Raw genomic sequence first — 13,108 nt, forward strand, 5'->3', positions numbered from 1 at the left:
CCCCTTGCCTTCTCCCCAGCTCTCATCTTCCCTTTCATCCCGTCCCTTCACCCCTTCCTTCTCTCTCTGCTGCTGAATGGAGCTATTTAGTGTTGTACCCTCCTTTGCAGAAGCTGTTTCATCCCTGCTTGCATAGTTTTTAAGAGTGCTTTCTCCACCCACCCTCAGTCTTGGTTTTTCATCTGTGCTACTTCTTTAGGTTAACCATTTTTACAAAAGGAAAAGGCAGAGGAATCCAGTAACACTCTGATTTGGTTGCCATTACTCCAGTCTTTCCTCTTATCTTTTGTCTCCTCTTAATTTCATTATTATCACTGCTATTATTATTATGATAGCACTAGAAATGAGCTTCCTCATTAAACACTCCCTTTTTGCCATTCTGAATACCACTGTAGAAGCTGGAGGGGGGAGGAAGGGGGACTCAGAGTCCTTTTGCTGTTAATGCAGAATGAGACTCACACAAGGAACAAATGTAGTCCATCTCAAAAGCAAATAAGGGTTGTTTTTTTCTTTTTTTTTTTTATCAGAGCTGAAGAAAATGATCAAATAGACTTATTTCAACTACCTCTCAATGCCTTAGCCATGAAAACATACAGAATATATTAAAGCATACAAAAATATCCTTAGGGATGGTTTATGGTCCTCCTGTGGCACAGGTGTGCAGGGAGATGTGTCAGGCTGGTACAGAGCATCCTTGCTGTGACCATGAGGAATGGGTCATCCCTTGGGCTCACCCCCTGCAGCACCCAGACATGGCAAAGGAGGGAATTGGCAGCTTTAACAGAATTTCTTTGTATTTTATATTTCCAGGCCAGAAACAGAATGTGGTACATTAGCATTGATTCTGTGGTTTCATATCATTTTTTTTTTAAACTAGTACAGAAAGGAAGGAAAAAAGAGGCAGAAAGGAAAATAAATCATCCCTTATATACATTCAAAGCATACACAGCAACAGTTCCTTCAGCACTGGGTGCACTGAGAGTGGGTATTGATGTTAGCAGCAAGAGAATGCATATTAGAGATCTGTAACACTGGTACTCTTAACCAGCTTCAGGAAAGGTAGTGCTTTTGCTTGCCTTACACCTTGTCTTGAGTGCAAAAAGACAGTTAAATATAAAAAAAATAATGTTAATTGCCTAATTATAAAAGGGAGATTAGTCCTATTAAGTGGAACATCAAAATGGGAATATTTAGAATATTTCCCTTCCTTTGATATTCCCCAAGCATTTAATGGACAAAAGACTGTTCAACTCACCCCAAAAGCATCTTTTTTTTTTCTTCCTTTTGATTTTGCAGCCATTTAATAGGCCAGAATAAGGGCATCAAAAGAGAGTGAATAACTTATCTCTGGGCAGTTGTTGAACATGAAATTTGGAAGAAAGAATTAGGGAAAATTTGTCCCTGCAGTTGCTCTAAATGCAGTACAAATATAATAACTCTCATGTACACCAATGCAAGTAGCCTGGAGCAGGATGAATAACTGGATTTGCAATAGCTGGATTGAAATGACATACAGGCTCTTTTACTTCTTTATTACCCACATATATTTGATGTAAACTTTCAGCCTGGATGTGGGCACCCTGTGGAGTGCCTTCATGCCATGTAACAGCAGCAACACCCTCTTTTCTCCAATAAATATTCAGAGGGTGTCAAGATCTCCAGAAATGCTCTGGGGATCACCAGGAGGTTGTCTCTGTGAAGGGATTACCCTTAGAAGAGATTTCTGCATGAGGATTTTGAAATGCATCCTTTAATAAGTGCAGTGCCCTCCATGGAGGGATCCATCCATCATCCTGCTCAGGGTGCCAAGTCATTGGTGGGCATCACCTCTCTCCAGGAGATGTGGCAACAGGCAAACCCCAAACCAGCTCTCACTCAAGAAGTCTCTGCACCTTCAAAGAAAAATGCTCTGTTGAGTTTACTGGGGCTGTCACTGTGAGATGCAGGGAGCACAGAGGTGAATAAATTCCCAAGGCAGAATTGCTCACGTCTCTGCAAACGTAGCTGGAGGTTGCTAACACCAATAAACAGCAGGGGTAACTCCAGAGGGGTGCAATCACTCGTGTGTTTCAAATACAACCCACAAAAATGCTAAAAATGCACTGGAATACAACCATGGGATGATTGTTTGTTGGTATCAGGCTTGTCTCAGGTTCACAGGGGCAATTCCATGACTGCACCAACACATTTCCTGACAGCAACAGGGGGTCATTATCAACATAAAGCCAGTTCAGTTTTCATTTTGGTCATTATCAAAATAAAACCAGTTGATATTTCACTTTACCGTATGCAGACAGTATTTTAACAACCTTGGTTGATTTTGGGAGCTTCCTGGCAAGTGGCTGTAACCAAGAGCTGCCTGGGGGCTTGGGGAGCACATAGCCCAGCCCAAAGTTAGAGAGCCAATTTTTCACAGTTAAATTCTCTATTGATTTCACAGAAGGGTTTAAGGGGGAAAATAAATGTGGCTCAGTTAGCATGGCATAAAGTACTCTTGCTTCCAAAATGGTCAGGAACCCAAAAAGCTGAGGGGCTCTGTGCCTTCCCTCTGCCCCTCCTGTCAGGTTTGTACATGGACACTCAACCCTTCAGGTCACTTGGGAGTTTCAGGATGGATCTGGCCCTTGTGGGCTTGAGGCACAGAGAGAGAAATGTGCATTTGTTTAAAGAGAGAAAAGCCTGGGTTTAACAGTGCTTGTTTGTTTGAAAGCTGTGGGTGAATTTGCAGTGGCTCTAGGAAAAAAAAAAAAGCAGTTGATTTTCATTAAATTTTCTGTGAAACTGTCCTCTCCCAGTACATAATATCATTGCTTTCACAGTTGACATTATAGTCTCAATAAGTAAAAATCTTGATTGAGGGTATTTTCATGTTTTGTAATACACATTATGAGATGTACCAAATACAGGAAAATAACTTCTGACTCCCTAAAAATAGTTTAGTCAGAAAAAATATAAAATTCACTCTTGACATTTAAAATCAATGGCTAAAACCTGATATGCAAGAAAACAAATTATTTCTTCTGTGCCTGCTTTCTGCTTTATAAGCCTGCTGTACCCTTGTAAGAGTAGGTAGCACTTTAATGCAATGAAAAAGGAAAAAAAAAAACCCGTGTTACATTAAAATACATGTAAGATTTGGAATTCCTCCTCTCTTGATGGTAACCTGAGGATAGAGAAACATGTACAAAGCATAGAAGTGTCACCCAGTTCATTATCCATAACATTTTATTCGCATGTAATGCTGTAGGAAGAAAATTTCAAGATGCTCTGCCTGATGTTATAAAAGTCCCTCATCGTCAATTACTGTGAGAGGAGCTGCTGAAAAGATCAATCGGTTGCTTGTTCACATTCTGGAATGAAAAATCCAAAATACAAGGAAAGGAAGCCTTTATTTAAGGGCAGTCAGATAAAACAGCTGGGGGATTCTACACCATGAAATCACTGCTTATATCCATCAATGCCATTTTTCAGTCCTTGGTAAGGAGGGTGCATCTGCCTCCAGCCTCTGCAGAGGTTTTGGGGTTGTTTTGTTAGTGAAGGCTGGTGCTGAAAGGGAGGGACACGAGCTGGGCTTTGCCAGCTCTTTGCTACAGGACCCAGAAGGGTGCACTGAAAACTCTCTGTCCTACCCTGACACTGGTTTTGCTTTTGAGTTTCACCACTGAGACCCAAATAATGGCTTTTGCTCTTCTCCGTTCACCATGGCACCACAGGGCACGAAACAAGGGGACCTTTGCTCTTGGCATAGCTCAAAACAAGCATCAAAGTGGGAAATGCAAGTAAAAGCCCTTAAATTTAGCACTTTTTAAAATATATCTATATATATTAAAGAAAATTCTGATGAGCACATTTTGGCAGTGTTTCACTCGTTTGGGTTTTGTTGGTTGTTTTTTTAAGTGATCTTTGCAATCTGATCGGTTTTGATACAAAATACCTTTAGGGGTTATAATGCAGATTTTATAGATCTTACAGCAACCAACAAGTGAGCTGTACTTTAAAATCCTCAGAAATTCTGCCCTAGGGACATGGTTAAAACTTCAGCCTTTCTGAGGTGCTCTGGCTCCTTGTTGTACTCATGTCCAGTTACAGGTAGCACATTAACAAAAATAGAATTCCAGTGTCATGCTTCATATCTTCAGCAACATGATGTACGTGAATGTGTGCTAATTACAATGGGAAGCCACCTGGGTAACTTTAAGCTTTCTATTTTACGTGGCTTCTTTGCTCCTTGACTTTTAACACTCAGCATGAAGAGAGAGAGGTTAAACTGTTGCATTTTGTATACAGGGAACCAGTCTGTAAAAACTGTAAATGCTATTTTTTTTTTTTTATTTTAAACAGTTTTCTTAGTTTACAAAAGATCAATAATTGGTACCTTTTTTTTTACACTCTCATATTCCTGAATATTGACAGATCTTCAAAGGGAGTATTAGCATATGAAACCTTAAGATTGGCTGTCCTGAAGGTTTTTAAGACACGATAAAGCTAAAATATCAAGTCTCTTGGACAGCCCCTCTTAAACAATTTGGGCAGGGGTGCATGTCAGAAATCACCAGCAAAGCCCAGCACCCCCCACCCCCCCACCCCGTGCCACTGTCTGCCTGCACGCTGTTATTTGGTTGCACACTGTTTAAATCCCAAAGGAAAATCACACCTCGCATTCCCTCGCTGGCTGCTGGTGACAGGAGCAAGATCCGTACTCATTAATGATCACCAGGGCTCCCTCAATGTGGTTGGGTTTGTAATCAACATAATACTCCTGGGCCGACATGGCAGCCATTTGGTGCATGGTCTGTTTCTGCTTCTGCTTCCTGCGCTGTGTGACAAAGCACTGTCTCAGTTGCCTTAAGCCGGCTGGGAAGCACTTCCAGGAGACGTACAACACCAAAACCACGATGAGGAAGGAAAAAATCAGCGCCATGGTGCCCGTCACCACCTTGTGGATCTGCACGGCGTTCTCGGAGTTCTCGCCGGGCATGGTGATGGTGACGGCGTACGTGGTCCGGTCCTCGTCGCCGTCGGGCGCGTCGTAGCCGGCGGTGGCCGAGCCGTAGCCCGGCGTCTGCTCGCTGTTGTTGGCCACCGGCGAGAAGGTGTTGACGCTCGTGGGGTCGGCGTCGTCCTCGCACAAGTGGAAGGCGTACACGGCGTCCAAAACATCCTCTCCCTGGGCGTACTCGGGGGTGGCACAGAGCAGGTTGCTGTCGTAGCGACCCTGGAAGTTGCTCAGCCAGGAGGCCAGGGCGCAGACGTTCCGGCTGCAGTCCCAGGCGTTGGCGGACAGGCTGATGCTCGTGAGGGACTTCCAGGAGTCCAGGACTCGGGAGTCGATGTAGGTCAGCCGGTTGGAGTCCAGCTGCAGGGATTTGAGATGAGGTACACTTTCGAAAACGTGAGGTTCGATGTATTCGATTTCGTTGCCGGAGAGATCCATCTTTTCGAGTTGCCATATCCAGTCCAAAGTGTTTACTACGATGGTAACTTTATTCCTTCGCAAGCAGAGGGAGTGCAGGGAGATGAGCCTGGGAAAATGGGCTAAATTCACTTTCACCAAGTCATTGTGCTCGAGGTGCAGCTCAGTGAGTTTGAACAAGCCTGCGAAAGAGTTTCGAGCCAGGCTCTTTAACTGATTGTATCCTATGTCTAGAAACTTCAGGCTGCGACAGTCCTGAAAAATTCTCACTGGCACGAACTTGATGGCGTTGGACCGCATGTGCAAAGTTGTCAGTTTCCTCAGCCCGTGGAACAGGTCAGGCTCCAAAGACTGTAGGTTGTTGTACGATAAATCCACACTGCGCAAGTTTGGCATGGGGCGGAAAGTGGTGTTGGGCAGTTGGGTTATTTTGTTGGAACTCAGGGTGAGCTCTTTAACTCGCCGCAATTTTTGAAAGGCATTCCCCTCCACTGAGCAAATGTGATTGTGATCCAGATAGAGCCACGTGAGCTGCATTAACCCTGTGAACTGTCCATCATGCAGCTCTGAAAGGCTGTTGTACCGCAGAGACAAGCCCATCATGCCCGACAGGTTGCGAGGCATCTCTGTGAGATTCAGTGATTCACAGTACAAAAGCCTGCCCTCACACCGACAGAGCTGTGGACACCCACTATTCACAGCTGGAAGCATTTTAGAAAAGATACCCAGCGTACACAATATCAACCCCGGGGGCTTCCTCAGCAGCCAGTTTAAACAGAGACCAATAAGAAGGAAATCCATTAGCAAGAATATTTCCAAATATGCTTGAGAATGTCCATTGAATCTTTTCAAATTCTACATCATATTTTATTTAAGGGAGAGGAAAAAAAAAAAAAAAAAAAAAAGGCAAACCAACGAAACAAAGCCCGAAAACCAAAGCAAAACAGCAAACAGAACAAACACAGAGGCAAATATTTCACTTTACAGCATGCAGGAGCTGTGCAGCATTAAAGTTCACAGACATTCAAAGGTAAAATGATAGTGATTTTGTTCATGTTAAATGCTGCAGCAAAGGAAAAAAAAAAAAATCTTTCTTCATGAAAGAATTTAATTAAAAAGTGTCTTACCCACCCTTTTCCAGAGAGTGACAACCTCCATTCAGTTGCTTCCTTTGTGTTTGGACTAATTATATGCAGAGCTAAAAAAGACCCCTCTGTGCTACAAATTCAGTCCCTTTCAATGTTGTGCAAGGCTGGCAAGCTCACAATGTCTCACTTCGCTTCTGCTCAACGAGCGAAAGGCTTGTCCAGCTAGCTTTTGAGCTGCCTCCTAGGACCTGCAAGTTTCAGAACTATGTACATGAGCTTGATCTTCTCCTTCTCCCTCTGTCCTTTCCTCTGCAGTTAACACTGTGGCGTGAAAAAAACTCCAAACTCTTTACTAACGACTCCACAGGATTTGTCAATCTGTTTAATGTCCATCATTTGCAACGAGCATGGACCGGCACCACCTTTACTCCAGAGAGAGGTTACCCTTCATTCACTGACCGGCTAAGGGTCGCTTTATTTCCCATTCTTTGTTCGCTTTGCTTGTTAGGTGATGCTTAGAGCAGAGAGAGACAGCAAGAATCCCTTCCCTTCAGCTGAGCAGTATGTTGCTAGAGCATGCAGAGGCACCCAGTGTTCACTGAGTGTCGTAAGCTGCTCATGATTGTACGCCTGCACTGTGCATCTCAGACATGGGCAGATTGAAAAGGGGTGGGCATAAAACCAACATCGGAGCGAACCAGGAAAGTAATATATGCTCTTTGATGAAATGGAAAATACTTTAAGCCTATCTCGCCATTTCTCAAACAGGCACGCACACACAGCAGCACAAATCATCAAAAGCGAGGCAGTGCTAAGTAGGAAGCTTGAGAATTAGGATTCTTTCTCTTTTTTTCTCGGATGCTTTTGTTTAAAGTCTGAATTTATAAGCTATTAGCCGGGAGAGGGAGAGACTCGATGACTTGGTTTGGGAAGGAATATGTAAACCAGTCTCTTTGGATTGCTTTTTCTCTCTAATTCTGATGATGAGATTTGCCTTTTGGTCTTTGGGTGGGGGATTGAGGGGTGTATTGGTGGGGGGGAATATGTGTTTTTTTTCCTTCTGACATTGTCTAAATAGAGCATGATTTGAAATTCTGTGCATTCTTTCTCATAGAAATGCAGCCAGAGCTCTGCAAATAGGAGTGTCTCATTTCATATAAGCTTCAATTACATTTGGTCTTTTTCCATCCTGCATATTTTGTGTTTTCGGCACATGCCTCTCCTAAAGGCTGTTTATTTTTTTTTTTTTTTTTTATTTTTACCTTTTTCTTTGCAGTGTATGCTACGGCACACAGAACTCAAATTCTAGCAGCATAAAGATTACTGTGCTTTTTGAATAAGATCAGTGCATAGGTTGCTGTGAGCGTGTCGGCAGCATGCAAAGAGGGGGTTTCAAACCCCATTAGTTTATAAGTTTTGCAGATCGTGCTGGTTTTTGTTTCATGTACCAAAAAAAAAAAAAATCTTTGCTGGGTAATTTGCAGTCCTCATTCTCTATGGGAGAGGCATTGTCAATGAGCTCTGTAATTTTTACTGACTGAAAAATGTATGATACTTTTGTCAGGAAAACGCTGGCCATCTTTTCCTATTATGAAATAGAGTCTCAAGCCTGTGTGCTGGGGAGAGCAACCAGAGCTGGCAGCTCCCAATTCTGCATCAATACCCAATGAAGAAGTTCCACACGGATTTAGGATACAAGGATTGCAGAGGATCCTGCTGATTTGAACTGGACATCGGGTGCAGAATGCTGGAGGGGACAGGGCAAAAGCATTGTGTTTGCTTTCTTTTCACAGCTGTGTTAATTTAAAAGGAATACCTTGTTTTTGGAGGTGTCTGTTGCAGAGCTAAACGTTGTGTTTGAGTGTGGCTGCTGTCAGTGTGTGCTGGGAGAGATCAAGGAATGCAGTAATCTGATGCAGTAAAAGTTGCTTTGCAGAAGTCCTGGCAAACTTAAAGCTCTCGTGTATAAAAATAAAAATGTGTGAAGGAGATTCATTACTGATGGATTTGCCAGAAACAGTCTTAAATAAATTACAAATATAAACCTTTTAAATTGCAGTTTCAGAACCTGGGGATCAATGTGCTTTTATGCTCCCTGTTCAGTTTATTTATATTTTTGTGCTCTTCACAGCATTTCAGTGGTCTCAAAGCAAAAATGTGATGCTTTAATAGTATGTGAACCTCATCTATGTTTTAGCATTTGGGCAGGAGAACTGAGGGTAGTTTTCCTCTCCCCAGATGATGCTGTTTTATTCAAAGCAGGCTGTTTATGCAAGTGTCCACCGGTTGCAGCACACCTTAATTCTGTTTCTCAGTACACAAAAGCAGGAAGGAAAGCAGTGACAGAACTGACAGAAAAAGCATTGAAGCAGGAGAGACTAAAAAAACCTATTCAAGAATATATTCCAGATTGCTTTGATGAGTATTTTGATGCAATTGGCAGGGGAAAAGAATTAAAGGATGACTTGAATTTAGCAGATACTGAATAAAGCTTCAAAGGAATGAGGTTGTATCCCTTAAAAATCTGCAACCCTACCAGTCTTCATGGGGGAAGCCTTAATGCCCTCTCCCATGTAAAAAATTGGGGGGAGGTCTGCAGCAGTATCCCTGAAAATTTCAATTATATCTGTAAGGAAAGCTACCATTTTCTGCAAATCAGATGATGATAAGGATCACTTAGTTATCATTTAAATGCTATATATAAAGACTTCTTCTAGTAGAGATGAAGCTCCCTGATACATCACTGAAGAGCAGGTTTTGGTTTTTTTTTTATTCACTGCTTCTCCTTGTTATCACCTGGGATACAGCTTGGATCCCAACCAATGTGCCTATTCCCACTCTGGCATATAATCCATTATCATTTGGTTTTCAAAGGCAGGAATTAGAGCAGACAGTAGCAAAACTATATGACAGCAGCTGGAAGACTGACAACCAGAATTAGGGACCCAGTATTAATGGCCCTAAATGCACTCTCTCAGAGTTCTGACAGAGGGCTATTGAATAAGAAACTCTGCTCTTGTCCATAATTTGGTTGTGAAAAAGAATCCAGGTAGACTTAAAATGAGAGACCTTTGAGGTTATGATGGTGAGGCACAGCAGTACCAAATCCAAGAACTGGGGCATCTGAAATATCTTTTGTAAATTGGTGTTCTACTGTATTTTTGCAATGTACCCTTTTTGCAATCAAACCAGAAATCCACTTTGAAGATGACTGTAATGCAAAGGGCTTAATTTCCACTGTCTGAGCTGTTATCACAGCCAAACTGTTAAGTTTACACATTTTCTGAAGTTTCAAAGCCTCTGGCAAGTCTCTATAAATTAGCAGATTTAAATTAGCTTTATTAAATGTGCTGTTATAAAACATTTTAAGAATGGCAAACTAAGTTTGTATGTGTTTAAAGGAGCTTGATTAAATCAATATAAAGTAGGTTACAGAAGAGCAAAATGAATGAAGTTTTTGAGAGTTTAGGTGGGAAGTTCCTTCTTGTAGTCATGGGAAGTATAATTCAGTGACAGCAATGGTCAGAATTCTTCAAGCTGGAAAAGAAAAACACCTTTTAATGTATTTGCTCTAGTCATTTTTAATATTGTGGCCAGATTTATCATAGAATCATCAAAATTGGAAAAGACCTACAAGATCATCCAGTCCTACCATTAAATGTCTCATGTAATTTAGCTGGCCTCAGAATCATTTAATTCTTGCTAATCCCTTGGATATTTCTTTGCTGTTTGTGGCTGGATATTTACCTTTACCCTAATTTGCAATCCAGTACAGATGGGGTTGGGACAGAATGCATGAGATCAGAATGTGGCTGCTGATGTCTAACTCTTCATATACACATCTTTTAATAAATGCTCCACCAAAATGCAAAAAGGCAAATCAGCCTAATAAATACTTCTTCCTTTTGGCATTTTCTGAGTGGTTTCTATCAGAATAATAAAAAGTGTTGCTCTTAGTGATGATTTTAATTTCCTTTCATGAATGGAAGGACTCAAACCTTGATCTTTGGTAGTCTTTAATTTTCAAGTGTGCTGAACCATGGCATTTTGTATAAAGGAAACATTTAAAAACAGAAAAGGGGGGAAAAGACATGACCTAAGGTAAAGCAAACTGCATCTGTTACTTCTATTTCTGTCTTGGTCATCCTGAACATTTATTGGCTGCCCTTTCTGTAAAAAATTTAGGAATTTCACCTGATAAGAAGTTCAGTTCTATAATATATCTGTTTTAGTAGATATAAAAATAAGATTTTGACCAAAATAGTTCTGGTGGCTACAGATGTCATTAAATTCTTACAGTACCTGACAGACATATTGGATTTGTGGCTACCTTTAAACCATATATATTCTTATGTAAATGACCTTACTGTTTTTGACGAGGTGATAAATATTTTTCTGTCTCATTGAAGATATTCCATCCTCATCAACCCTATTCACCTGCAGGTGATCATGCATAGCTCCAGAAAGTCACTGTCAGAAGAGACCCATGTGCAGAGCTGTCAGTTTTTTGGTCAACATATCCAGAGTATGATGACATTCATGACTGGTACATTACTTGAATAAGCTAAAAAATAACTGACTTTCTTAAGTATCTGTGGAAATACCTTTGGATTTCTGGACATGATGATTAAACTTTTGACAGTGTTCCTGGTTTTGAATATCCAGGGGTAATGGGAAAAAGACAAGAAGTTATCCTTTTGTGATTAATCAACACATGATGATCAAGACATCCTGGCTGGGCAAAGGCTAGTGTGTTACTGTCACATCACCAGGTTGGTGGAACTCCTGCTTTACAGGAAAAGTGAAAATTTCAACCTTAGGTTTTGATTAACCCTTGCTAATTTATATCTCTAAAAATGTCTTAGGAAGTCATGGAGGAAGCACGTGTGGAGTGCCATGATTAGCAAGTGTGAAGGTTTTAGTTGGTCATATTTGATTGGAAATCAATTTGTTCCCCTTTCAGAAGTGCCAAGCAAGACACTCCACAAAGGTTTATCTCAAGACCTTCCCAAGCATTTCTGGAGGTAGCAGCAAATGAACTGTGATTAATTTCCAATTCTCTTAAAGCAGAGGGGGGCACAGCCTATCCACATTCTTGAATACATCTACTGTGCCCTCTGCTACTGTTGATAGTTCATCTGTGAGGGTTATTTTTTGATAAACTCTGGTGCTAAATGGTCTTATTTGTGCTTTGATTCTTGTTTTGACTGAAAGGTTCTTCCAGGGATGTTACTTCTCCCAGATGCAGCACTTGGGGTTGGTCAATTGGTTGGATGGTTGCTTGGTTGTTGGTATATTTACTCAGACTTACCAAGAGGTTGGATGAAGTGCCAGAATAACAGGATTGTTTAGGACTGTGAGAAAAAAAAAATAAAAATAAAATCCCCCTGTACCCAAACTGGTCATGGCCTTAAACCCATCATGAGCCATTTTACCAGCATTGTGTGTCCTTTTCCATTGCTTGGGAGTCCAGGGGGATCCAGGTAGAGAAGTCATTGGTAGCAGATTGGGAAAATCTTTCTGATACAAAATCTTTCATTTTTTTTGCCAATGGCATAACTCGAGGAGCAGTGAACACTTTTTAGATTTCCAAAGTGCAGGACATATGGAGAATTGAGAGGAATTTGTGGAATCAATTATTAAAAGCAAGGATGAACAAGTTAAAAGCTGTTCCTGGCAGTCTTCTCAGAAGTCTTTTTACAAGTGGATGAACTGCACTTGGAAAATTTTCCCAGAACAGAAAATCTGTTCTCAGTCTTAGACCAGCTCTTAATCCATTTCTTGTGCTTGTTTCTAAATGTATTTTAAAGAACAATCAGAAAAGAAAAAATAAATTCATGCTGGCCTTTGTGGATACATTATTTCTAGAAATACAGGTTAGTTGTGAAGTTGGTGCTGGTATTTTGAAACTGAGTAAAGACTTTTATTGGGTCCTCTTCCATCACATATGATACTGTTTAAACTGACTCCACAGAAAAAGAGAATCATAAAATTGGAGAACAACTTGGGTTGGAAGGGACCTTAAACACCATCTCCTTCCATTCCAGGGCACCTTCCACTAGCCCAGGTTGTTCCCAGCCCTGTCCAGCCTGTCCCTGGACACTTCCAGGGATCCAGGGGCAGCCACAGCTGCTCTGGGCACCCTGTGCCAGGACTTCACCACTCTCACAGGGAACAATCTCTTCTTTATCATAAACCTGCTCTTTTCCACTTTGAGCTCACTCTCCCATGCCCTATCACTACATGCTAAGAGGCTGTTCTACAGAGAAACTCTGCTTTTGGGAAGATGTTCTCTGTAAATAATGTATTTTGGAATGTTCTTGGATGTGACTACTGGATTTACTGAAGACCTGAACAAAGGCTGGGTCACACAATTGTGGAAATAGATGCTGGATCAAGCAGGGCACCCATAGGGAACGGGCAGTGGCACCTTTGGCAGGCTGTGGCATTCTCACTTGTGTGTGCCTTTTGGGGAATTGTGACAAAGAAGGAAGGCAGGATTTTTATATTTTCATCCTCCTGCTTCGATGATATCCATATTCTGAAGGGAAAATTCAGCATGAAATGCATTGAAACCCTGGTTGTGTGTGTATTGCATCTTACAGGG

The 13,108-nt window shown here is 41.5% G+C and overlaps 2 protein-coding genes across 4 annotated transcripts in view; one reads left to right on the plus strand and one right to left on the minus strand.

The window, feature by feature from the left end:
• CTNNA2 (catenin alpha 2) overlaps positions 1-13,108 on the plus strand; it is a gene marked incomplete at its 5' end in the record, with an annotated part of 444,577 nt that overhangs the window by 291,023 nt on the left and 140,446 nt on the right. The gene's annotated exons all lie outside the window — the stretch shown is intronic.
• LRRTM1 (leucine rich repeat transmembrane neuronal 1) lies at positions 4,342-6,786 on the minus strand. The gene has a single exon (XM_079307309.1). It carries the CDS (start codon positions 6,212-6,214, stop codon positions 4,649-4,651), a length of 1,566 nt encoding a protein of 521 aa, XP_079163435.1. The 5' UTR covers positions 6,215-6,786; the 3' UTR covers positions 4,342-4,648.

This window comes from Erithacus rubecula (genome assembly GCF_903797595.1).
Source record: "Erithacus rubecula genome assembly, chromosome: 5".
In the NCBI taxonomy this organism is placed as follows: domain Eukaryota; kingdom Metazoa; phylum Chordata; class Aves; order Passeriformes; family Muscicapidae; genus Erithacus; species Erithacus rubecula.